General features: G+C 47.5%; 1 protein-coding gene across 2 annotated transcripts in view; it reads left to right on the forward strand.

Moving 5' to 3' along the window:
• Positions 1-27,935, forward strand: part of LOC145341169 (TRAF2 and NCK-interacting protein kinase-like) — a 209,296-nt gene that overhangs the window by 91,301 nt on the left and 90,060 nt on the right. For both annotated transcript variants that reach the window (XM_080186088.1, XM_080186087.1), the window contains exons 3-10: positions 418-474; positions 9,008-9,133; positions 14,691-14,801; positions 16,700-16,790; positions 18,242-18,372; positions 21,293-21,347; positions 22,222-22,300; positions 26,019-26,194. In XM_080186088.1, coding sequence (XP_080042214.1) covers positions 418-474; positions 9,008-9,133; positions 14,691-14,801; positions 16,700-16,790; positions 18,242-18,372; positions 21,293-21,347; positions 22,222-22,300; positions 26,019-26,194 — 826 coding nt within the window. The remainder of the gene's footprint in view (positions 1-417; positions 475-9,007; positions 9,134-14,690; positions 14,802-16,699; positions 16,791-18,241; positions 18,373-21,292; positions 21,348-22,221; positions 22,301-26,018; positions 26,195-27,935) is intronic.

Here is a 27,935-nt window from a genome sequence, read left to right on the forward strand (position 1 = left end):
GCCCTATGGCCCAACGTGGCCATGTCACCCTTTTGTTTTCAAACCCCTAAGCTAGCCCCAATTACCCGCATTTGCCCCATGTCCTTCTATACCCATCTTACCCATGTAACTATCTAAATGCTTTTTAAAAGACAAAATTGTACCCACCTCTACTACTACCTCTGGCAACTTGTTCCAGACACTCACCACCCTCTGTGTGAAAAAAATTGCCTCTCTGGATCTTTTGTATCTCTCCCCTCTCGCCTTAAACAGTGACAGTGCGGCGCTCCCTCGGCGCTCGCCCCCTGACAGTGCGGCGCTCCCTCAGTTGATCTTGTGGCTTTCGGGCTGTACGCTGTGTTGATGAATGGTTTTTCAGTGACAGCAGGGCAGGGTTGGGCGAGTTCACTAACACTGTTACACCTTCTTTATCTGCAGGGACGACATGTCAAGACGGGACAGCTTGCGGCAATCAAGGTCATGGACGTCACTGGGGTGAGACATCTCTTTTCATTGAGAATGGGCTGCCTTGGGGGTGTCGATCCCACTCAATGTGGTGTTAGAACAATATACACACGTGGCTTCCTAATACCCCAGAGACCCCCTCAGACACGCCAGGGATAAATTACTCTCAGTCATGCTGACCATCTGGTTCCAAATGATTCTAATATCACAGGAAAAAGTTGGATATTTCCTGGATTTATAAATCAGTCTTGTCCAGACTGGAAGTCTCCCTGCTCTCGTTTCCCTCTGATTCGGAGTTCTACACTTCTTCATGGGGCAGCTCACAATTTTCCCTTTGTCCCAGACGCAGTGACTTGGGAGAGGATTCACACCATAGCTGAGGTGGGGATGGGTCTGTCCTGCTGTATAACACTGGGGTACAGTACTGGTGGGGATGGGTCTGTCGCTGTATAACACTGGGGTACAGTACTGGTGGGGACGGGTCTGTCGCTGTATAACACTGGGGTACAGTACTGGTGGGGACGGGTCTGTCACTGTATAACACTGGGGTACAGTACTGGTGGGGACAGGTCTGTCCTGCTGTATAACACTGGGGTACAGTACTGGTGGGGATGGGTCTGTCGCTGTATAACACTGGGGTACAGTACTGGTGGGGACGGGTCTGTCGCTGTATAACACTGGGGTACAGTACTGGTGGGGACGGGTCTGTCACTGTATAACACTGGGGTACAGTACTGGTGGGGACAGGTCTGTCACTGTATAACACTGGGGTACAGTACTGGTGGGGACGGGTCTGTCCTGCTGTATAACACTGGGGTACAGTACTGGTGGGGACGGGTCTGTCGCTGTATAACACTGGGGTACAGTACTGGTGGGGACGGGTCTGTCCTGCTGTATAACACTGGGGTACAGTACTGGTGGGGACGGGTCTGTCCTGCTGTATAACACTGGTGTACAGTACTGGTGGGGACGGGTCTGTCCTGCTGTATAACACTGGGGTACAGTACTGGTGGGGACGGGTCTGTCGCTGTATAACACTGGGGTACAGTACTGGTGGGGACGGGTCTGTCACTGTATAACACTGGGGTACAGTACTGGTGGGGACAGGTCTGTCACTGTATAACACTGGGGTACAGTACTGGTGGGGACGGGTCTGTCACTGTATAACACTGGGGTACAGTACTGGTGGGGACGGGTCTGTCACTGTATAACACTGGGGTACAGTACTGGTGGGGACGGGTCTGTCGCTGTATAACACTGGGGTACAGTACTGGTGGGGACGGGTCTGTCGCTGTATAACACTGGGGTACAGTACTGGTGGGGACGGGTCTGTCGCTGTATAACACTGGGGTACAGTACTGGTGGGGACGGGTCTGTCGCTGTATAACACTGGGGTACAGTACTGGTGGGGACGGGTCTGTCGCTGTATAACACTGGGGTACAGTACTGGTGGGGACGGGTCTGTCGCTGTATAACACTGGGGTACAGTACTGGTGGGGACGGGTCTGTCACTGTATAACACTGGGGTACAGTACTGGTGGGGACGGGTCTGTCACTGTATAACACTGGGGTACAGTACTGGTGGGGACAGGTCTGTCACTGTATAACACTGGGGTACAGTACTGGTGGGGACGGGTCTGTCACTGTATAACACTGGGGTACAGTACTGGTGGGGACGGGTCTGTCGCTGTATAACACTGGGGTACAGTACTGGTGGGGACGGGTCTGTCACTGTATAACACTGGGGTACAGTACTGGTGGGGACGGGTCTGTCACTGTATAACACTGGGGTACAGTACTGGTGGGGACAGGTCTGTCACTGTATAACACTGGGGTACAGTACTGGTGGGGACGGGTCTGTCACTGTATAACACTGGGGTACAGTACTGGTGGGGACGGGTCTGTCACTGTATAACACTGGGGTACAGTACTGGTGGGGACGGGTCTGTCACTGTATAACACTGGGGTACAGTACTGGTGGGGACAGGTCTGTCACTGTATAACACTGGGGTACAGTACTGGTGGGGACGGGTCTGTCACTGTATAACACTGGGGTACAGTACTGGTGGGGACGGGTCTGTCAGTGTATAACACTGGGGTACAGTACTGGTGGGGACGGGTCTGTCACCGTATAACACTGGGGTACAGTACTGGTGGGGACGGGTCAGTGCTGCTGTATTATGTGCTGCTCATCACTTCACTCACTTTCTCAGTGTTGCAGAACCCGATCTCGCTTTGTGTGGGATAGTTCAAGTGTGCGTGCTCTATCTGTCCTCACCTCACTTTGCCCCTGTCAGGCTCTGGGAGGGAAAACATTCTCCTTTTGAGCAGCGTCTCCTCCCTGCAACCATCTTTAGAAATCCTGCGACACATGACGGAAACATTATTGTTCCAGCACAGCCACAGTTGAGTGCAGATTATGGTGCTGTCATCTCCCTACAGTTTAGCACCGCTCTGTCTGAGCCGTTAATGATGGACCTCGCTTTGACATCTCTGGCAATATCCACCTCAGGAACATTCCTACAGTTACTTCAGCTCTCACTCCTGGATTGTTCACGTTTTTGAAAACAATAAATTTGAACTGGAAATTGTTGCCCCGTTTGCAGTTATCCATATCTGCAGCTCCGTGGTTACCCCCCCGCCACCCCATACACCTCTTCCCAGGTCATAACTTGTGTATCTCAATTGAATTAAGAACATAAGAACATAAGAAATAGGAGCAGGAGTGGGCCATCTAGCCCTTCGAGCCTGCCCCGCCATTCAATAAGATCATGGCTGATCTGTCATGGCTCAGTTCCCCAGTGTTATCCTGATGGCAACTATTAAGCTTACATAATTGGGAATCCCTAAACAAAGATAAACGAGGACACGCTTCCATTTCCGTAGCGCCTGAATTACTTTGTTCAAAGTACAGTCGGTGTTGCAATGTCGGCGATCAGTTTGCACATAGCAAGCTCCCACTATCACACGTATAATAATTATGGATTCATCTCTTTTTGAGCGACGGTTGGTGATTTAATATTAACTTGCGCACTGGGGATAAAATCAAATCGCTGGGGATGCTAGAATCTGAAACCCCAAAAGAGGAAATGCTGGAAAATCTCAGCAGGTCTGGCAGCATCTGTAAGGAGAGAAAAGAGCTGACGTTTCGAGCCTGGATGACCCTTTGACAAAGCTAAAAGGCAGAGAAAGAGGGAGATATTTATACTGCGGGGGGGGAATGAAAGATGAGTCATAGCCACAGAAACCAGGGGAAAGGCTGCTAATGGCAGCTCACAGAGAGAATAAAGGGTGTGAATGGCCAAACAGCACAGAAGCTATGGCAGATAGAGATGTTGGGGGAGGGGGTGAGGGGGACCCTCCAACCCCATAGTCTCCCACCCCCAGATAGCCCACTTCGACCTACTTCCCAAAATCCACAGAAAGGACTGTCCTGGTAGGCCCATTGTGTCAGCGTGCCCCTGCACCACTCAACTTATTTCCCCTTCTCTTGACTCCATCCCCACCTACATCCGGGATTCCTCTGATACCCTGCATCATATTGACAGCTCCCAGTTCTCAGGCCCCTCACCGCCTCCTATTCACCATCGATAAAGACTCTCTCTACGCCTCCATCCCACACCAGGACGGGCTGAGAGCTCTTCCCTTCTCTTTTTTTTTGAAACGAGGCCTGAACAATTCCCATCCACCACCACGTCTCCTCTGCCTGGCTGAACTCGTTCTATCTCTCAACACCTTCTCCTTTAACTCATCCCACTTTCTCCAAATCAAAGGAGTAGTAATGGTACCCGTATGGGTCTCAGCTGTGCTTGAATTTTTCTGGGGTATGTGGAATATTCCTTATTCCAGGCCTACACAGGTCCCCTCCCACAACTCCTTCACTGACACGTCGATGACTATTTTGGTGCCATTTCATTCTCTCGTCCAGACCTTGCAAAAATCATTAACTTTGCTTCCAGTTTCCACTCCTCCATCGCCTTCACCCAGTCCATCTCAGACACTTTCTTTCTCTTCCTTGACCTTTCTGTCTCCATTTCTGTCAATAGACTATCTACCAATATCTATTACAAGCCCACTGATTCCCACAGCGATCTGGACTACAGCTCTTGGCACCCTACACCCTGTAAGGACTCCGACCCTTTGTCTCAGCTCCTTCACCTCCATTGCATTTGTTCCGACGATGCCACTTTCCAAAGTGGTGTCTCTAATATGTGCTCCTTCTTCCCCAACTGTGGATTCCCACCTACAGTTGTCGACAGGGCCCTTAACAGCATGCAGTCCATCTCCCATGCCATGACCCTCACCCCCTCCCCTCCCTCCCAGAATAAGGAGTCCCCGTGTTCTCACACTTCACCCCTCCAGCCTCCATATACAAAGCATAATCCTCCTCCATTTTCACCCACTCCAGCGTGAAGCCACCATCAAACACATCTTCCCGTTGCTCCCTCTGTCAGCATTCCACAGAGACGTTCTCTCTGGGATAACCTAGTCCACTTCTCCACTATACCCAACACCCCTGCCATCGTCCATGGCACCCTCCTATGCAATCGCAGAAGATGTAACACCTGCCCCTTTATCTCTTCTATGCTCATCATCCAAGGTACAAAATATTCATCCCAGGTTAAGCAGCGTTTCACTTTCTCCTCTTTCAATTTGATCTATTGCATTCTCTGCTCCTATTTTGGTCTCCTCTATATCGGAGAGACCAAACATAGACTGGGTGATCGTTTTGCTGAGCACCTTCGGTCTGGGCGCAATCAGTGCCCTGACCTTCCGGTTGCCATTTTAACACACAATCCTGCTCCCATTCCCACATGCCAGTCCTTGGCCTGCTGCAACGTTCCAGCGAAGCTCAACACAAACTGGAGGAACAGCATCTCATCTTCTGGCTAGCACTTTACAGCCTTCTGCTCTCAACATCGAATTCAACAACTTCAGATGATAAGCTCTACCCCACCTCCACCCCTTTGTTTTCATTTTATTTCAGTTTTAACTGTTCTCTACCTTTTTTATTTCTTTATTGTCCTTCTCCATTTTTCCTTCCCCCCCCCCCCCACTTCATCCCCGTTCCCTTATCTTTTCTTCCCCCCGCTTCCCCTTTTCTACATTCTACCTCTGTCCTATCTTTTCCCCCTCCCACAACATCTCCATCTGTTAGAGTTTACAGCTTCTCTGCTGTTTGGCCATTCACACCTTTTATTCTCTTTCTGGGCAGCCATTAGCAGCCTCTCCCCTGCGGCTATGGCTCATTTTTCATTCCTTCCCCCCCCCCCGCAGTATAAACATCTCCCACTTTCTGTGCCTTTTTGCTTTGACAAAGATGACCTGGACTCGAAACATCAGCCCTTTTCTCTCCTTACAGAAGCTGCCAGACCTGCTGAGATTTTCCAGCGTTTTCCCTTTTGGGGAATAACTCCTTGCTCTTTCAGTTAATGCCACAGGATCTTTTACACCCATCCAAGTGCGTAGGCAGGCTATCCGATTAGCTCCACTTCTCTCTCCTTTTCCCAGGTTCAGTAAAACTTGCCTTTCAAAACACCTAACTATTTCCCACTTAAAACGTTACAATTCTCGAATCTGTTTTTCTACCCTTCTTTTCAGACACAGCATGTTCTAGATCTCAAACATTCTGCTGTGTGAAAAAAAATAAAGAAACCCGTTCTTTGCCAATTCGTAATCACCCGCCTCTGATTTCCAGAGTGGAAATAGATTTTCGCTAGCAGCTCCGAGAGCTGAATGTGAGACATCAACAGGAAGCTGGGTCCAGGTGGAAGAGGGGAAACAGGAAGGCTGCCTGTTTGAAGACAGGAAATAGATTTTATGTTGCATTACCTCCGTAAGATTCATTAAATTTCTTGCATGTTAAGGCAGCCACTCTGAATCATTTTGAAACAAGGCTGGTACTGGATTGAGTCATGGAATAGTAAGATACAGAGAAGTTAATTAAACCTATGATAAGCGCTTTCAAAGGACAATCCACGAGTCCCACTCCTCTGCTCTTTTCCCCTTGACCCGGCAGTTCTCTCAATATTTATCCAAATCCCTTTCCAAAGGGAATCTGTGTCTGGCAGCCTTTCATACGTTGCACCCCAAATCCTCACCACTCGTCACACAGCAAGGCCATCTTTTGGAAGTGTGCAAGTCTGCGCTCTCTGGTTATCACTCTTCAGATAGAAGTCTCGCAACACCAGGTTAAAGTCCAATCTGTTTATTTGATAGTAAACCCACAAGTTTTTGGAAACACTGTTCCTTCGTCAGATGAGTGGAAAGTACCTGAAGAAGGAACAGCGTTCTGAAAGCTTGTGGGTTTTCTATCAAAGACTTCAACCTGGTGTTGTGAGACTTCTTACTATGTTTAGAATAACATTACAGCGCAGTACAGGCCCTTCGGCCCTCGATGTTGCGCCAACCAGTGGGACCAATCTAATGACCCTCTAACCTAAACTATTCCAATGTTATCCATATGCCTATCCACTGACCATTTGAATGCCCTTTAAAGTTGGCGAGTCCACAACTGCTGCAGGCAGGGCATTCCACGCTCTTACTACCCTCTGAGTAAAGAACCTACCTCTGACATCCGTCCTGTGATTACTACCCCTTAATTTAAAGCTATGTCCCCTCGTGTTAGCCATACCCTAGTCCAACGCCGGCATCTCCATATTATCACTCTTCGGCCCAGAGAATCTGTTTCTGTCTATTTTCCTCCGTCGTAAATCTCCAGTAAACCTACTCTGCTCTAAGGAGATCAACATTATTTCTTCAATCTGTCCCTGTAACACTGATCCTTCACCACTAGAACCATTTTTGCAAAATCATTTTAGTCGTACGTAGAAACTAGAAGCAGGAGGAGGCCACTCCGCCCTTCAAACCTGCTCCACCGCTCATTTTGATCATCAAATTTAATATCTTGTTGCCCCTGCCCCCGCTTCCTCCCGTGTCCCGTTATCTCTAAGAGTTAGATCTAATTCCTTCTTGAAATCACACATTTTGGCCTCAATTACTTTCTACGGGAGTGAATTCCACACATTCACCACCCTCTGGGTGAAGAAATTTCTCCTCCCCTCCGTCCTGAAGGGTCCGATCTTCAAACTGTGACCTCTAGTTCTGGTACCCCCCCACCATTGGGAACAGTCTTTCTGAATCTGCCCTGTTTCTGTCTAACCCTGTTAGAATTTTATAAGTTTCTATGCGATTCCCCTCTCACATTTCTAAACTTAATTTATTCATTCATGGCAGGTGGACATCGCTGGCATTTCTTCCCCGTCTGGAGGTGGTGGTGAGCCGCCATCTCGAACGTTTGCCGTCTAATTGCATCACCCACTGAGCCATTTCAAAGGGAAGTTGAGAGCTGTAGGTGTGGCTCTGCAGTCACATGTTAGGCCAGGCAGGGTCAGGACAGCAGATTTCCTCCCCCAAAGGACATTAGTGAACCAGATGGGTCTTTGCAACAATTTGATAATTTCACCGCCACAATAACAGGCCCTGTGGGGGGGGCACTTCTTGCACCTTGTCCATGGCTGGGATTTTCCAGTCCTGCTGCAGCGAATGGAGTTTTGGCTCAGCGCCAAATTCTTCAGGCAGTGGTGGCAGAACGAATGAGTCCAGAGAATTCCAGCTAGATTTTCACGTGCATATTGTTAGTCCAGGCCTCCAGATTATTATAGCACAAAAGCAAAATACTGTGGGTGCTGGAAATTCTCAGCATATAGAACACTACAGCACAAACAGGCCCTTCGGCCCACAAGTTGCGCCGACCATATCCATACCTACCTGGCCATAGAACTATCTGTAACTTTAAATCCCATGTACTCATCCAGAAGTCTCTTAAAAGACCCCAGCGAGTTCGCCTCCACCACCACCGACGGCAGCCGATTCCACTCACTCACCACCCTCTGAGTGAAAAGCTTACCCCTAACATCTCCTCTGTACCTGCTCCCCAGCACCTTAAACCTGTGTCCTCTCATAGTGACCATTTCAGCCCTGGGAAATAGCCTCCGAGAATCCACCCTATCTATTCCTCTCAACATTTTATAATATCGGGCAGTATCTACGGAGGCAGAGAGAGAGAGAGAGACAAGTCAGCAACCTTTCACCAGCGATGAATTGCTGGTTTGATAATATAGTTATTATACTATTGTACACTTCTCCATCCTCTCCAAAGTCTTCATAGAATTATAGAATCCCTATAGTGCAGAAGGAGGCCATTTGGCCCATTGACCCTCATTTGGCTTTTGTTCATGGCTGATCTGACTGTGTGGCCTCCCCCACCTCCCCCGGACCCTGACCCCTTTGTCGATCAAAAATCTATCCTTCAAAAGAGGTGCCCAGAATTAATGCCCATCCTCGCTTCCTTATTTCACTATTCTGTGCATCAATTTACAAGTCCCACGGTGGGAATTGCTTTGTTAAACTGTGCTGCCACCTTCAGAAGTTTATACTGAGTTACCCGACTAACTCCCTGAGATGTGGGCGTTCTCCTGAGGTGACAGTGCCAAACACCTCCCCCCACCCCTGCTCTTCAGACACCCAACTCTTTATCAAAGATCTCCATTTCTTTTCCCAGGATGAAGAGGAAGAGATCAAGCAGGAAATTAATATGCTCAAAAAGTATTCGCACCATCGAAACATCGCTACTTATTATGGAGCCTTCATCAAAAAGAATCCACCTGGAGTCGATGACCAGCTTTGGGTAAACTGATATTGGTTTTATTAAAGAGATGAGGCTCGCTTCAGTTGCACTGATATAAATTGTCTATTTACATTGTTATTATGGGATGTTGGTGGCGCAGGCTTGACCAGCATTTATTGCCTGTCCCTAATTACCCTGGACAATGTGTAATGAACCGCAATAGTCCATGTGATGTAAGGAGAATCATAGAATCCCTATGGTGCAGGAGGAGGCCATTCAGTCCATTGAGCCTGCACTGACTCTCTGACAGAGGATCTTATCCAGGCTCTATCCCCATAAGACATGTACATGCCCCACTAATCCTCCTAATGTATTGATAGCGGGATGCTAAGGGGCAAATTACCATGGTTAGTCAACCTAATGTGAAATCTTTTGGAGGGTGGGAGGAAACCGGAGCACCCGGAGGAAATCCACGCAGACATGGGGAGAACTGGTACCCGAGGCCAGAATTGAACCCTGGTTCCTGGCACAGTGAGACAGCAGTGCTAAAATCACTGTGCCACCACGCTGCCACTCGCAGTGCTGTTCGGGGAAACAGACTTTAGGTGGAGCTATTTACGGAGGGCAGGGATCGCATCCGACGATGGTGGCTCATTAAGGCCACGTTGAACCTCCCTCTTCTGAAGGTGCCATCTCCCGCGGGATGTTGTTCTTTGCTTATTGGTTAATCCTGGCACTAGGAATGGCTGGAAAATTTCAGCCCTTGCCTTTTTTTCCAAAATTACATTTAGCTTCAGCTTTTTGTGACAACAGCTTGACTTGATAACGTGCCCCTGATGTTGTAAAACATCCACAGGAACAATGATGAACCAGAATTTAACACTGAGCCACAAATAAGGACATTATCTGAGGGGGGAGAGCTCGATCAGAGGGTGGGGCAGCTGCAAAAAGTAGGACGAGAATATTAAAATTTGAGGCTTTGCGGTGGGGGGGCAGAGGTGTTAGTGTAGGTCACCATGCACAGGGGATGATGGATAGGGTTGCCAACCGTCCAGGATTGGCCTGGGGTCTCCAGGAAGTGAAGATGAACCTCTAGGACACTGTGTGCAACCCTGGAGAAAAGTCATCGGGACAATGACAAACTTTTTTCTTTCAATTTCTCGTTACCAGATATAAAAATACTGAAAGTGGCAGGATAACAGCGAGGGAGAGTGGGGTAGGTGTGGGAGGTAGTGGGTGCAGTTTGACTTTCAGCCAAGAATCAGCCGATTACCAACGAGTCTTGTTGCTTTCCAATTTTTCTTCTATTCGTTCATGGGACATGGATGTTGCTGGCTAGGCCAGCATTTATTGCCCATCTCGAGTTGTCCCTTGAGAAGGTGGTGATGGTGAGCTGCCTTCTTGAATCGCCCTTGGTGTAGGAAGGCAGCGCGTCACGAGGATGGATAATTCGGCTAACTAATGGCTGGAGGGTGGGGACCAGTCATGTGATGGGGTACGTTTAATAACAAGTTGGCAACAGTAATTGGTGAACAGGACCTGGCGTGAGTTGAAACAGAGGCAGCAGGGTTTGGGCTGATCTTGTTTTGGAAGATGGGACACTATCTCGGAGAGCAGTGGAAGAGCCAAGTCTGGAGAGTTTCACGAGCGTTAATTGACACAATTTGTCATCAGATTACATAAGGAGATATAGAACAAATGGCTTGGCTACTGAGGGAGGTTTAAATATGCGTCTTCGCACACAGGTACAGCAGGTTATCAGGATGGCTAATGGAACGTTGGCTCTTGTTTCAGGAGGGTTGGAGTATAAGAGTTGGGAAGTCTTACTGCAACTGTGCAAGGTACTGGTGAGAGCACATTTGGAGCACTGTGAGCAGTTTTGGTCCTTTTGTTTTGAGGAAAGGTATTTTTTCATTGGAGACAGTTCAGGGAAGGTTCACTGGGATGATCCCTGGTATGGCGGGATTGTCTTATGAGGAAAGGTTAAACAGGTTGGGATTCATTGGAGTTTAGAAGAATGAGAGAGGATCTCATTGAAACATGTAGGATTCTTAAGGGGCTTGACAGGGTCAATGCTGAGAGGATGTTTCCCCTCATGGGGGAGTCTAGGATCAGAGGGCACAGTCTCAGAATGAAGGGGAACCAATTTAAGACTGAGATGAGGAGGAGTTTCTTCTCTGAGGTTTGTGAGTCTTTGGAACTCCTTGCCAGAGAGAGCTGAGGGAGCAGAGTCCTTGTGTGTATTTAAGGCTGAGAGAGATTGTTGATCAGTGAGGGAATCGAGGGTTACGGGAAAAGGGCAGGAAAGCGAATGTGAGGAACGTCAGATCAGCCATGATCCTGTTGAGTGGCGGAGCAGATTCGAGGGGCTGAATGGCCTACTCCTGTTCCTGTTTTTATGGTCTTAAAGGGGAAGAGTCATGTAACACTGCAATTTTGTTGAACATAAGAAATAGGAGCAGGAGTAGGCCAACTAGCCCTTCGAGCCTGCCCCACCATTCAATAAGATCATGGCTGATCTGTCTTGGCTCAGTTCCACATTCCCGCTTTCTCCCCGTAACCCTTAATCCCCTCGCTTTTCAAAAACCCATCAACCCGCGTCTTAAAAATATTTAGCGAGGTAGCCTCCACCACTTCAACGGGCAGAGAATTCCAGAGATTCACCACCCTTTGAGTGAAGAAGTTCCTCCTCAACTCCGTTCTAAACCGCCTCCCCTTTATCTTGAGGCTGTGCCCCCTAGTCCTACTGTCTTTTTTGAGCGGGAAGAGTCTCTCCACCTCTATCCTATCCATCCCATTCATCATCTTATACGTCTCAGTGAGATCTCCCCTCATTCTTCTAAACTCTAACGAGTACAAGCCTAATTTATTCAGCCTCTCTGAACTTTGATGTACTTATTGTAATGAATAAACTATGTACAAGGTGGAAGAAATGTGCTACTGAATACTTCAACTCCAGTCTCAGAGACTGGGAAAGCCTGTGTTTAGCCCCCAGGATTTATGTTGTTCAGCTCGATTGGCTAATTGGGTCACGTGCCCCCCCCCCCCGAAAGGGGCTCGCTACAACATCTGAACTGCTCCGAAATGTTGAGCTTTTCATTTCCATCATTGGAAAACCAGATAGTTAAGGAGCTGTGTGTCACAGCTTGGGATCCAGAACGATCTGAGCAGATTAATTAAGCAGAAAGCTGATGACTGTATCTGTGGGGGAGGAGGTCAGGTGCAGGAGGGGGAGAAATGCACGTGTGGGAGTGAACGGAATTGCAAGGGTGGGAGACGCCTCACAATGAGAAGGCTGAATAATGCGTGACACTCAGGCAGGGTAACGGCAAGCAGAGTGAAGGGAAATGTGACTCTCAGCATTAAAGGGACAGCAATGTTGTGTAGGGTAACACTGGGCTAGTGAGAGTAGGTTAATCACCATGGTACCTCACAGTGTTGCTCAACAACGTGGCCCAGCCTGCTCGGAGATACAAAAGGTTTTGTCAAAAGCACGTTGTCATTTCCCTTTTAAGAGTTACTTAGCAGTGACAAGGCCATTTGCGCTGTGTTAGACTTCCAACGCTGAAAGTGTTGGAAAACTCAGGGGGGGCCAAGATGTTCTGCAAGGAGGAGAGCTCTTAGCATCTAACTCCAGGATACGGTGTGTATCTGGAATGAGGAGAGTGGGGAAGGGTGGGGGGAGAGGCAGTGCTGGGATTTTACTGCCTCATAAATCCCACCGGAGATCAACAAAGAATGCCGTTCTGCGGGCCTCACCCATCCCGATTCCGGCCAGTATCTCTGGATCAGCAAGTTTGCAGATGACACTAAGATGGCTGGATTCCAATGTGGAGTGCCATAAGCATAGACAAGGGTCAAGGGTGGAGAGGGGATTCACAATGTTGAAATGGCGGCGCGGGCTCGTTGGGCCAAAGGGCCTGTTTCCCGTGCTGTGTTGTTCTTTGTTCTTTGTGTCCCCTATTTATATCCACCTCATAAATGCAGTTGAACTTTTCTGGTCTGTCTCTCTCTCCCTCTCCTTCCTCCCTTCTCTCTGGCCTTGCTCACACCCTCCCCACTCACTCTTAGGTCCACTCGCTCTCCTTCCCTCGCCTCCCCTTCAGCTCCTGACTGATCTCTCCCAGTATTGACGTGGGTAACCTTGTACTTTTGTTCGAAATAAATCGGCTGTAAGTTTCCAGATGGTCGACACAGGAAGTTTGGGGTTGTTGCCAACTGGGTAATGCCACATGTAAATGGCACCATCCCTGTCAACACCTGTGCCAACTGTGAAAGGCTTTGTGCGTTCGAGCTGGAACGAAACTCTTCAAGTTGAAGAGTGTTTGAGGTTGAAACTTGAGTAAGAAGCCTAAAAACTCCAAGGAGTTTTTAACAGAGAGGGGAGAGAGAGAAGATTGAGGACATAATTTGAGATAATAGATAAACAAACAAAGGGGAGATATGAAGATTTATTATTTTCTGCAGTAAGTTGTGACCTGGAATTCCAGCTTGGAAGGAAGCAGGTTCAATATTGGCTTTCAGTTTGAAATTGGATAAATACCTAACAAGGACATAGTTTCAGGGTTAGAGAAGGCAGGGGGCAGTTTGACTGACTGATTTGGTTGTTCTCCCAAAGATTCAGCGTGAGAACAGTGAACAGAAGGGCAGCTTGGTGGCACAGTGGTTAGCACTGCTGCCCCACAGGTTCAGTTCCGGCCTTGGGAAACAGCCTGTGTGGAGTTTGCACTTTCTCCCCTATGTCTGCGTGGGTTTCAGAGAACAAAGAAAACTACAGCGCAGGAACAGGCCCTTCGGCCCTCCGAGCCTGCACCGACCGTGCTGCCCGACTGAACTAAAAACCCCCTCCGCTTCCGGGGACCATATCCCTCTATTCCCATCCTGTTCATGTATTTGTCAAGACGCTCCTTAAAAGCCACTACCATATCCTCCCACAGTCCAAAGTTGAACAGGTTGATTGGCCTTACTCCGTTGCCCCTTACTGGGGGATTAGCAGGGTAAATAAGTGGAGTTGCGGGGATAGGGTCTGGCTGGAATTGCTGTTGGTACAGGCTCGATGGGCCTAATGGCCTCCATCTGTAGTGTAAGGATTCTATTAGAATGGCTTTTTTCCATGCTGTGTGTTTGTGATTTTTTTTTGTTTTAAGAATTCATTCAGGGGACATGGGCATCGCTGGCTGGGTCAGCGTCTATTGCCCATCCCTAGTTGCCCGAGGGCAGTTAGGAATCAACCACATTGCTGTGGCTCTGGAGTCACATGTAGGCCAGACCGGGTTCAGACAGCAGATTTCCTTCCCTAAAGGACATTAATGAACCAGATGGGTTTTTCCGACGATGGTTTATGGTCATCAGCAGATTCTTAATTCCAGATTTTTATTTTTTATTGAAATCAGATCCCACCATCCGTTGTGTCGGGATTTGAATCCAGGTCCCCAGAACATTAGCTGAGTTTCTGGATTAATAGTCTAGCGATAATACCACTGGGCCATCACCGCCCCTAATTGTAGGATGATGATTGTGTTTTGGTGCAGAGAGTTTGTGGGAAGAGGTTTTGTGAAATGGAAGCAGTGTATCGTGTGTTTCTCGGTGATTACCGTGCTGTTCTTGTCTCTTGCAGTTGGTGATGGAATTCTGCGGAGCTGGCTCTGTCACAGATTTGATCAAGAACACTAAAGGGAACACACTGAAGGAAGAGTGGATCGCCTATATCTGCAGGGAGATACTGCGGGTACGCACGTTCCCTTCAACCCAGCCCTGATCAGGGGGGTGGGAATCTCCCATCACGTTCCACCGTGACCTGATCATCAGTAAGGAGCAGGAGGAGCTTGTTCTGTCATTCCGTTAATGCTGATCTGCAGTTTTAGCTCCATCTGCTCACTGCTCCTCCATGTTACCTACACCCAAAGAACCATAGAATCTACAATGCAGGAGGAGGCCGTTTGGCCCATCAAGCCCGTACCGACAACAATCCCACCCAGGTCTCATCCCCGTGACCCCACATATTTACAGTACTAATCCCCCTGACACAAAGGGACATTTTAGCATAGCCAATCAACCGAACCTGCACATCTTTGGGAGGAAACCGGAACTCCTGGAGGAAACCCACGCAGACACGGGGAGAATGTGTGGGTTTGCACAATCACCTGAGACCGGAAGTGAACCCGGGTCCCTGGCATTGGGAGGCAGCGGCACTAACCACTGCCATCGTGCTACCCACCCTTTACCTAACAAGAGTCTATTCGGCAATGCGTTGAAAGTTTCCGATGACCCCACAGCTTTTTATTGTTATTGGGGGGGGGGGGGTTAGGGGATAGAAGTGGGGGTGGAGCTGGGGGGCCGGTTCAGAGGAGGTTCACGAGATTACGTGGAATAAGCAAGTTGTCTTACAGGGGAAGGTTGGACAGACTGGGCTTGATCCCACTGGAGTTTAGAAGAGTGAGGGGTGACCTGATTGAAGTTTATTGAACTGTATTGACAAGGTGGGCTTGGGAAGGGTGTGGAGGTGGGAGGGGGTTGGGGAGAGGAGGTGGGAGGGGGTTGGGGAGAGGAGGTGGGAGGGGGTTGGGGAGAGGAGGTGGGAGGGGGTTGGGGACAGAGTTCCAGATTTTTCTGTGTGTGGGTTTCCTGATATCAACCCTGAACTGCCTGCCTCTGACTCTGAGGTCATGCCCCCTTTTGTACGCTCTGCAGGTACAGCAAGAAATTAAGATGGCTAATGCAAAATTATATTTATTACAAAAGGAATTGAATATAAAAATAAAGACATTGTGCTTCGGTTATGTAGGGTGTTGGTGAGACCACATCTCAAATACTTTTGTGTAGTTTTGGTTTCCTTATTTAAGGAAGGATATAAATACATTGAGGAGGTTCAGAGGAGGTTTACGGGATTGATATGTGGAATTAGCAAGTTGTCTTACAGGGGAAGGTTGGACAGACTGGGTTTGATCCCACTGGAGTTTAGAAGAGTGAGGGGTGACCTGATTGAAGTTTATGAATGGTATTGACAAGGTGGGCTTGGAAAGGATATTTCCTCTGAGTCCAGATTAGGGGGCACTGTTTTCAAATTGGGGGTCACCATTTTAGGACTGAAATGAGGAGTTTTTTTTGCTGAGGCTTGTGTGATTTTGGAACTCTGCCTCAGGAGGAGGTGGGGTCACGGAATATTTTTGTGGCAGCAGTAGACGGATTCTTGTTAGTTGGGGGAACGCCAGGTAATCAGAGTTAGGTGGAAACGTCAAAACAGAAACAGATCAGCTCAATCTTATTGAATTCCGGAGCAGGTTCAAGGGTCGAGTGGCCTAGTCCTGCCCCTATTTAATATTATATGTTTGTCATTGTGATTTGATACATCTGAGTGACCTCAGAGGGCAGGATCAACCACATTGCTGTCTATCTGTGGTCACATCTGTACCCAGATCAGCGAGGATGGGGGAGTTCCTTCACTAAGTGATATTAGTAAACCAAATGAGTTTTTTCCAACAATCTGGGAGTTACGTGGCCACCATTTACTGATAGTAAGTTTATATTCCAAATTCATTGCTTCTGCTAACCCCTCTCCTGTTGGGTTTTGCCAAAGCTTGAATTTCCTGCTGAACATATCGTGACTGCTACATTTTGTGATTCTAGGGCCTAACTCACCTACATCAGCACAAGGTCATTCATCGTGATATCAAGGGGCAGAATGTTTTGCTGACAGAGAATGCTGAAGTCAAGTTGGGTGAGTTTAATGAATAAGTTTGATTGTTCTCCCAGAATGTTTGCCCGTTCTGTTTTTCAGTCCAGCCCATTCACTCAGTCCCACTCACCTCGATCCATTACTCTCAAATCTTCAAAATTCCAATTGATCCCGCTGCCTTTTAGCTTGTTTCTCACCCCCAAATTTCCAAGACTTAGTGTAACATCTGTACAGAGCCAGGTGTACCTCCAGTGGCAGACAGGAGAATGGACTGATCAGCAGGGTTAGTGAGGAGGCAGATCCCACTGAGTTTCCATTAGTGCTGCTCACGACAACCTCAATTTGTGTTATTCTTGCCCCTGGCATCTCTGTACCCGGTAACCATCGTATTGCTTGTTCGTGCAGAGCAGGAGTTGCCAGCTCTCGCTGGTTGTAATCCTGGGAGTTGCATCACATGATGTCATCCCTCCAATCGCATTTCCTCCCATACTCTTACAGTCCCTCCATTGGTTGTTTAGCACGTTGCTCCTGGTGACACCCCGCCTTCCCACAATCAGCTGACAGACTGTTCTGCTTATCAGATTGCACACTCCCTATCTGTCAATCAAACAGCCTCTTCTTTCCCATCTCTGACACTTTAAAGAAAACTATTTTCACATTGCTCCAGTTTTTTGCCCCCGGGGTTGGGGCTGGAGATTAATCTTTAACTCTAAGAGAATCTTAGAGTTAAATCTTAGAGTACTGGAGCAAGCCTTGCCAATGTGGTGTCAAGACCATTGGACACAGGAGCAGAATTAGGCCATGCGGCCCATTGAGTCTGCTCTGCCATTCAATCCTGGCTGATATTTTTCTCATTCCCGTTCTCCTGTATTTTTCCCCATAACCCCTGATCCCCTTATTAATCAAGAACCTATCTATCTCTGTCTCAAAGACACTCAGTGACCTGGCCTCCACAGCCTTCTGCGGCAAAGAGTTCCACAGATTCCCCACTCTCTGGCTCAAGAAATTCTTCCTTATCTCTGTTTTAAGGATTGTCCCTTTAGCCTGAGGTTGTGCTCTCTGGTTCTAGTTTTTCCTACTAGTGGAAATATCCTCTCCACGTCCACTCTATCCAGGCCTCACAGTAGCCTTTTAGTTTCAATAAGACCCACTCTCATCCTTCTAAACAAAGAGTTAAATATGTAAATGGACAGTCTACATCATCAGTGTTGTAAGATCACATGAACAACAGATTCAGCTGAGGGAGAGTTCTATTCGGAGCCTCGAGCTTAGCTGGGTATTTCCATGGTTTAAGATAAAGTTTGCCAACAGCCTTGCATCCAACAATCTCTAATCCCAACCATCCTCATCCAAGACCCACCATGATGATAAAGGAGGAGGCAGGGAGTGAGGAAGAGATTGCCCTTTCCCCTGGCAGTGCCCTCACAGCGACTGGCATGTCTCCCTTAGTCAAGAACATTCATCCATGCTCTGTATGTTTTGATTCCCCACAGTTGACTTTGGGGTGAGCGCGCAGCTGGATCGTACAGTGGGGAGGAGGAACACATTCATTGGCACGCCGTACTGGATGGCACCTGAAGTGATAGCTTGTGATGAAAACCCAGATGCCACTTATGATTTTAAGGTGAGTGTTGAGTCTGTTATTTATAAGATGCTCTCCCTGCACAATGTGATTGGCTGCAGTGAGTCACCAATCACTGGCAAGGCTGGCATTGATTGTCCATTGATAGATGTGAGGATGGGCAACAACACCACCTCGATCACCCTCAACACCGGTGCCCCCTACTGTACACCTTATACACCTATCACTGTCTACCTATCAAACTCCTCTCCAACTCAGTTTTCAAGTTTGCTGATGACACCACCATAGTGGGTCGGATCTCGATCAATGACGAGACAGAGTACAGGAATGAGAGGAAGAATCCGGTGAACTGGTGCGGCAACAATAATCATTCCCTCAGTATCAACAAAATGAAGGAGATTGTCATTGACTTCAGGAAGCCAAGTGGAGAACGTGCCCCTGTCTATATCAATGGAAGTAGAAATGGTCAAATTTTTAGGTGTCCAGATCATCAATAACCTGTCCTGGTCTCTCCATGCTGATGCTATAGTTAAGAAAGCCCACCAATGCCTCTACTTTCCCAGAAGACTAAAGAAATTTGGCGTGTCCGCTACGACTCTCACCAACTTCTTTGAACCACAGAAAGCGCTCTTTCTGGTTGTATCACAGTATGATATGGATCCTGCTCTGCCCAAGACTGCAAGAAACTCCAAAGGACCATGAACAAAGCCCAGTCCATCACGCAAACCAGCCTCCCATCCATCAACATCATCTATACTTCAAACAGCCGGCATAATCAAGGACCCCACGCACCCTAGACATTCTCTCTTCTAATTTCTTCCATCGGGGAAGAGGATACAAAAGCCTGAGGTCACGTACCAACTGACTCAAGAACAACTCCTTCCCTGCTGCTGTCAGACTTTTGAATGGGCCTGGCTCATATTAAGTTGATTTTGTTTTTGCACCCTAGCTCTGACTGTAACACTACATTCTGCACTCTCTCCTTTCCTTCTCTATGAATGGTATGCTTTGTCAGTATAGTCCTCAAGAAACAATACTTTTCACTGTATGTTAATACATGTAACAATAAATCAAATCCAAAATGCTCTGAGGATTGTGATGAGCTTCCATAAATAGAAGTGAATTTGAGAGTAAGATTTAACCATTCAGAGTACGTGCGATTGTAATTGGTTTTACAATGAGACTGTGTGCAAAGGCAGCATGTTTCCTTCCCGTTAAACATTGTCAACTAGTTGGGCTTATTTTTTTTAAATGACCCATTTTCATTGTTAATGTTCCTGGTGTTAACACACTGCTGAATGTATTGGTTTGTGTTTGACCCTGACCTTTTGTCACCTCAACTCCTTTGGAAAACACTTGCATTGGCTGCAGAGAAGCAGGAAAGACCTGAATTGAATTTGGAATTAGTTATGTGAAACCACAGACCGATAAAATCCTCAGATAGTGAGGAGTCTGTGTCCCAATGCAGCAAGCCCTGGACAATAATCCAAGCTCAGGTTGACAAGTAACATTCACATCACACAAATAATAACCGTCTCCCACAAGAGAAAATCCCCCAGTGCCCCTTGACATTCAGTGGTGTTACCATCGCTGAATCCCCCACTATCCTGGGGGTAAACTTTGACCAAAAACTGAACTGGACTAGCCATATAATTACTGTGGCTACCAGAGCAGGTCAGAGGCTAGAAACCCTGTGGTGTGTAACTCACCTCCTGATTGACCAGAGCCTGTCCAACATCTACAAGGCACAAGTCAGGAGTGTGATGGAATACTCTCCACTTTCCTGGATGGGTGCAGCTGCAATAACACCCACAAAGCTCGGCACCATCCAGGATAAAGCAGCCTGCTGGATTGCTACCCCTTCCATAAACATTCAATCTCTCCGCCACCAACAACAGTCGCAGTTGTGTGTAACATCTACAAGATGCACAGCACCAGCTCACCAAGGTTGTTCAATAGTGCCTTACGAACCTACATCCATTCCCATCTAGGAGAACATCATCACCTGGAGGTTCCCCTGCCGGTCACTCACTGTCCTGACTTGGAAACATAGCGCTGTTTCTTCACTGTCGCATGGTCAAAATCCTGGAAGTCCCTCCCTAGCAGCACTGTGGGTGTCCCTACACCACACGGACTGCAGCGGTTCAGGAAGGCAGCTCACCACCAACTTCTAAAGGGGTAATTAAGAATGGGCAATAAAAGTGAATGAATTTAAAAAATAGAGCCTGTTTTAGGGTGTTCCACATTCTTACATGGAACATCAATCAGCGGAAATATCCCGAGGGAAATACAAGCTCTGGGTGGACCCCACCTCACCACTCGCAGCAGTAGCGATGACCCTCCATTGGCTGGCGACGGGATCATCCAGTCCTGCTGCTGTCAATGAGTTTGCTGTATTTTGCACCCTCCTCCACCAGGGAACCCGCAGCAGGGGACAACTGTCGGCAGGATTAGAAAATCCCATTGCTGGGAAAGTCTGGAAAATCTTGGTCACTGCCTTTGATTCTATTGAACGAGTAGCGTGCAATCTCTCTCTTTACCTCTCCCTCTCTGCAGGAGAATTATTTTGCCGGAGAGAGTTTTTGTGTTAAGCTCCCTGTCGTTTTACGCTGCCTCCATCTGTGTTGACAGATAACAGAACTAGGGGGCACAGCCTCAAAATAAGAGGGGAGGGAGGCAGTTTAGAACGGAGTTGAGGAGGAACTTGAGGGTGGTGAGTCTCTGGAATTCTCTGCCCGTTGAAGTGGTGGAGGCTGCCTCGCTGAATATATTTAAGTCACGGGTAGATAGGTTTCTGATAGACAAGGGAATTAAGGGTTATGGGGAGAAAGCGGGAAAGTGGAACTGATCCACTTCAGATCAGCCATGATCTTATTGAATGGCGGGGCAGGCTTGAAGGGCTAGATGGCCTACTCCTGCTCCTATTTCTTATGTTCTTATTATGTTCTTATGTTCTTAACAGAGTGATTTGTGGTCTTTGGGGATCACGGCTATGGAAATGGCAGAAGGAGCTCCACGTAAGTCTCAGCTTTGTACCTTTTCCCCTCTGTAGGAATTGGTCAATTATATTCTGTTTCTTTTATTTTGCCCGAGTCTGGTTTTCCCCCTTTTAAATTGGCCACGATTCTGCTATCCCGCTACCCTAATTTATTAATGCGACGGGTCGGGAGATTCTCGTGTCGCGCCCCGCTTGTGTCTCCCAGCTCTGGATCTCCAGTGGTGTTTACCCCGTGCTGGAAATCGGCAGGGAGGTGCAAAGACCTGCTCGTTTTGATGTAATTTCATTGTGATTGGAGGGTCGGGGGGGGGTCCCGCTGCCACTCTGCATCAGGCTTGATAAGGGAAGCAGGGGGTGCAGTGTCACCGCTGGGGGTGTCGGCACTGCGGGAGATTGAGGGGGGGGAGCGGTGGTGTTGTCGGAGTTGGGGAGGGGGGCTGGAGATCGTGGCGGGCTGGGAGTTGGGGGGGGGGTGTAGAGACTAACCCAGGAATGGTTGGGGGGGCCAGCGATCGGGCTGGCGGAGAGCCAGTATTGCGGGGGTCGTGGGTCTGACCAGCAATCGAGAGGTCGGCAGTGCGGGACCACTGCACATGCGCTGACCTCCGAGCTGACAAGTTGGCGCCTGCACAGTGACCCACTCGGCACTGAGTTCAGCCTCGCCAGTGGGGGTAGCCCCCCCGCTCAGTTTTTAGTGATATTCACACTGGCCTCTGCAGTGCACAGAGTGATGGAGATTCTCCTCTGAACTCCCACTGAGAAAAAAAAAACCAACGTGAATTACTCCAGTTTTCATGCGAGTTCGACACTTAGAATTTTTTTGGGGAGAATCCCACCCATTGTCTCGATTCCTCTTGTTCTCCCTCAGTCACGCACTCTCTATCTTTATCTAGCGCTGTGTGACATGCACCCGATGAGAGCACTCTTTCTCATCCCAAGGAACCCACCACCTCGACTAAAGTCGAAGAAATGGTGAGTATTGCAGGGCTGAGTGTCCGCTGACAGTGTGTGACTGCGCACGTTTTATCATTGTCCTGTTGTAAAAGGATAAAGAGGCACTGGGGAAAGTGTCAGGAAGATTTGCAATGATGATAATACCAGAAACGTGTAGAGGTAATCACCGGGATGCAGTTGTCAGATTGGGTTGGTCCTCTGAGGAAAGGAAGGCTGAGAGGTGACCTGATAGAGATCTTTAAAACTGCGTGAAAGATTGTGACGGAGTTGATTCAGAGAGAATGTTTCCTCTGGGGGGGTGGGGGGGTGTAAAAGCATAAATAGAGGCAATCAGTATAAAAGACTCACCAGGAAATCCAATAGGGAACTCAGAAGAAACTGAGGGTGATGAGAATTTGGAACCAGCTCCTACAGGGGATAACTGAAGCAAGTAGCAGAGATAGATTTAAACGGAAATTAGCTAAGAATTTATGAGGGGCGGGTAGCACAGCGGTTAGCACTGCTGCCTCACAGCGCCAGGGACCCAGGTTCGATTCCCAGCTTGAGTCACTGCCTGTGTGGAGTTTGCACATTCTCCCCGTGTCTGCGTGGGTTTCCTCCGGGTGCTTCGGTTTCCTCCCCAAGTCCAAAAGTGTGCTGGTTAGGTACGTTGGCCATGCTAAATTGCCCCTTAGCGTCAGGGAGTCTAGGTAGGCTAAATACATGATGTTATGGGGATAGGGCCTGTGTAGGATTGTGGTCGGGACCAATGGGCCAAATGGCCTCCCTCTGCACTGTAGAAATTCTATGATTTTTGAGGGAGAAGAGAGGTTATGATTGGACTTGGATGAGAAAAGGTGGGAGGAAGCTGAAGTGGAGCATGTTTGAATGGGCTGAACGGCCTGTTTCTATGTTGCCATTCTCTGAGGTGACGATAGGATCTGTCTGCCAAATAGTGATGAGCATTTTGCCATTCATACAGCAAATTCATTTACCCATATGTTCACCAACAAAAATAGATTGCACTCGGTCTATAATGCTCAACTGTCCCCCAGCCTCCATAACCTCTGCAGGGGAGAGTTCCAGATTGCCGCTATCTTTTGTATAAAGAATTATCCTTTAATCTTGCACATCCTGCCCCCTCACTGTGTTTCGGAATGGACTGGCTCGAAGAAGATTCCGCTCCCTCCCAACAGGAATAACTTCTTGTCTACCCTACTGAAACGTAACGAACGATCTCATTCAGATCCCCTCACAATCTGTCGAACCTGAGGGCTCTTCACTTCCTCTTGAACCATCTGTCCAGAGTTTTGTAGCGAGTTGTTTATTTATTAGTCACAAGTAGGTTTGCATTAACACTGCAATGCAGTTAGTTGCCTTATGAGTAACCTTGTCAAGCACTTTCAACAACAAATCTCGATAATCACGACTTCAAACACAAAATCCCTCGCGCTTATCAAGCTCCAGAACCTGAGAGAAATCACAGAATTATTACAGTACAGGAGGTGGCCATTTGGCCCATCATGTTCACCGACTCTCAGAATGAGCAGATCACTCAATGTCTTTCCCCTCCTTCTCCCCTTAATCCTGCACACTCTTCCTTTTCAGATAACACTCTAATTCCCCATTGAATACCTTCATTGAGGCAGCCTCTATCATTATCCAGCTTCCTCTGGGTTAGTGTCCTAGCCCCAACCATCTTCAGCTGCTTCATCAATGACCTTCCCTCCGTCGTAAGGTCAGAGGTGGGGATGTTTGCCGATGATCGCACCATGTTCAGCACCATTCGCCACTCCTCAGAAGCAGTCCATGTTCAGATGCAATGGATAACCTCCAGGCTTGGAAACTAAGTGTTGGCCCATTTGATGCTCAAATCCCATGAATGAATTTTAAAAATTCAATCAGTTACCAGAGAAAGGATAAGGAAGGAATCTATAAAGCAGAAAACAGCAAATAGGATTTAAGCATAGTTACTCAGGTATTTGAAAGGGTGGGAAGTGACTTCCACTGGGATTAAAGTTTATTTATTAATCACAAGTCGGCTTACATTAACACTGCAGTGAAGTTACTGTGAAAATCCCCAAGTCGCCATGCTCCAGCGCCTGTTCGGGTACACTGAGGGAGAATTTAGCACAGCCAATTCACCTAACTAGCATGTCTTTGGACAGTGGGAGGAAACCCATGCAGACATGGGGAGAATGTGCAAATTCCACACAGACAGTGACCCAAGTTGGGAATTGAACCCGGGTCCCTGGCGCTGTGAGGCAGCAGTGCTAACCCACTGTGCCACCTATGCCATGTGGATTGGTGTTGGGAATACTGTTTTTTTTCCATTTACTTAAAGATTTTTGACTGAAAGTGGAATTTTGAAGTTTATGGCAAACAGCAGAACTGTGGGGGATGATAAGAACTAGAAAAATAAAAAGAATAAAGAAAGTTGTAGTGAATATCGAAGAATTTTGGAAGGCAGCAATAAACTTGCAGAATGAGTGTTGACAAATGTGAGGTGGTGGCTTTTGATCAGAATAATGAGGAAACTTCTGAGTGCTTGGTAAATAATGTGTGTGTACAGAGGAGAGGAGAGATCCAACAGCACAGATTCACAAAACAGATTAAAAAGCAAGTGCAGAAGCAAGATTCTCTCTTTAGCGATAGAGTTGGAAAAATAGAGAAGTTATGTTAAACGTGGTGATACTTGAAGTGAATGGTTCTGTCTCCATGTTATAATAATATGGAGAAGGTGCAAAAAAGGTTTGTAAAGGGTGATGCCAGAACTAAGAGGTTATAACTATTCAGATAGATTGAATAGACATCCTTTCTCTGGAAAAGGGGACATTGAAAAGGTGAAATGATGGGAGATTTGAACATTCCCAGGGGACTGACAAGAGTTGACATAGGGAAGATGTTCCATTTGTGGAGGTGTTCAAAACTTGCAAAGATAAATTAAGATCATGGCTAATAAATCCAGTCGGTAATTGGGGAGAAATCTCTTTACCCAGGGAGTGGTTGAGATAAATGGAATAGAGATTTGTGGAGAGACAGTCTCCATTCCTTTCTTTGGGTTTATCTATGTTCCTGGGCGGTGAAGTGTGTGGAAGAGGGTAGACCACCTGGCATGTTTCTGTGCTGTCGGATTGGTGCAAGTTGGTTCTATTGTCTGTGAAAAGAGGATTTATCATTGAACGTTTCAAGATTTTGGGAAGAATTGAGTGGACCTATCGAGAGAATTTATCGAATGTGGTGAAGGATGAAACTATAGGCCAGGCAAGGTAGACATTTGAACAGATCACAGGGACCTCCTCCACCTATGACCTAGTGCCAGGGGTGGCACAGTGTTTAACATTGCTACCTCACAGCGTCAGGAACCCAGGTTCGATTCCTGACTTGGGTCACTGTGTATGCGGGGCCTGCACATTCTCCCCGTATCTGCGTGGGTTTCCTCCGGGTGCTCCGGTTTCCTCCTCGCAGTCTGAAAGATGTGTTGGTTAAGTGGACTGGCCATGCTAAATTCTCCCACCAGTGTACCAAACAGGTGCCGGAGTGTGGCGGCCAGGGGATTTTCACAATAACTTCATTGCAGTGTTAATGTAAGCCTACTTGTGACACTAATAAAATAGACTTTAAAAATTAAAAATAAATTTTAAAAAGGGAAATGCATTGAGTTGTATGCAAGCTGTGTTGACATTGTCACCTGGTTAGACTCTCGGGTTCTCACCATGTTTCTGTCTCTTTGACGCTCTCCCTAACTCTCCCCCAGGTCAAAGAAGTTTGTGTCTTTTATCGAGGGCTGTTTGGTGAAGAACCACGGGCAAAGGCCAGCTACTGACCAGCTGCTGAAACATCCCTTCATCAGGGACCAACTCAACGAGAGGCAAGTCCGCATCCAACTCAAGGACCACATTGACCGCACCAAGAAGAAGAGGGGAGAGAAAGGTAGGTGAAGCTTTGGCACAGCCGTTACTGGAGATCCGATTGTTTGTTTCCGTCATGTGTGCTTCGATTGTGATGGAAGGAAGGTGCCCCTGGGTGGTTTGGGAATTGTGTATCGACCATTTCAATGCTTTCCAGATCAGCCCCCACCTTCCACCTCTTGGCTTTATGCTAAAACCATTGTCCGTATCGTAATTCACACAAGGTCCATTCAGCTGTTGCTGTCCTGCTGGGCTGTAACCATTGACTCTATTCCAATTTGTTGATGTTGTCAACTATCTAATTGATTTGTTGGGATAGAGAGTTTCATCCGAGCTTAAGACGGTATATACACAATAGTTGCTCAACAGAAACATGTGGCCAGTGGAGTGCTGATATAGAATGGGCAGAATGGCCAGCTCAATCATACAGCTCTTTTGTTCTTTCTCTTCTCCCCTCAGTGTCTCACATCTTCCCGTATCTCCCGGTACCCAAACTTGTTACCGTGAATCTATTTTATTCTGAAATTCCCAATAAAATGTTCTTTGTCTAAACCATGAGCTAAAAACCCACCTTGAATGTTATCCAGGAGATTCTGGAGGTTTTGCAGATATTCCTGGATCAATGGGGCCCTTGGATCATCTTTCCTCATCGCACCTTAGGCTGTTCCCCAGGACGACTTTTATAAATCCTTCCTGTCTCATCTTGCACTAACTTTGGGAGCTGCTCTGTTTGTTTGTACCTGTGACCATTAATTTCCGTTGTACATCGAGGCCTGGCGGTGAATTGTATAAAATGGCTATTTGGTTTAAGTGGTTGAGTTCTGTACCAGGCTATAGGCTTATTCTCGAATGTCACTTTGATTCTACATTAACACACTAATAATGAACATTCACATTTTAGCAAGCATCTTAAAGAAGGTTCATGAAAATCTTAGCCAGCTTTTGTATGTTTTTTATTCTTTTAAATAACCACCTACTTTCCCAATATTGCAGAGGTCTGATCTGAGCAAGGCCAGGCGTACTACAGCTCTCGTTGTCTCAGAAAAAACAGTCCAAACTAAACTTGAAGCAGTTTCCAGTAATGTGATATCAGCAAGACGAGTTTATTCTTTAGTCTATTTTGTACCAAATATCTGTCTATTCCCAGTGTATATCTAAAACTAGCAATGTCTCTATTCTTCTAAGTCCTCATTCTCATATTCAAAACTTTCCCAGATTCCACACAGCTCCCTATCTGTCCTCCAGCGCCGACACTACTCCCTACTTCTGTAACCTCCTTTAGTTTCTGCACTCCTCCCGATCTATAACCTCCTCTAGTCCCTACACGCTTGACCATCTCTGCAACCTCATCCAGCCACTACAACCTCTTCCAGCCCCTACACCCCTCCCTGTCTCTGTAATCTCCTCCAGCACCTACCCCCCTCCCAAATTTTGTAACTTCCTCCAGCCATTACATTTTTCCCTACCTCTGAAACCTCTTTGAGCACCTACATCCTCTCGCTACCTCCTTAACCTCCTCCAGCCACTATACCCCTCCCTATCTCTATAACCTCCTCCAGCCCCTACATTCCTCCCTATCTCTGTAATATCCTCCAGCACCTAAACCCCCTCCCTATCTTTGTAACCTCCTCCAGCCGCTACATCCCCTTCCTATGTTTATAATCTCCTCCACCTTCTACACCCCTCCCTATCTCTCTGACTTGCTCCAGCCCCTACGACCCCAAACATATCTGATCATCTTTAATCCTGGCCTTTTGTCTCAC

The sequence above is a fragment of the Carcharhinus amblyrhynchos genome, chromosome 3, assembly GCF_965287045.1.
Source record: "Carcharhinus amblyrhynchos chromosome 3, sCarAmb.v2.hapA, whole genome shotgun sequence".
Lineage (NCBI taxonomy): Eukaryota > Metazoa > Chordata > Chondrichthyes > Carcharhiniformes > Carcharhinidae > Carcharhinus > Carcharhinus amblyrhynchos.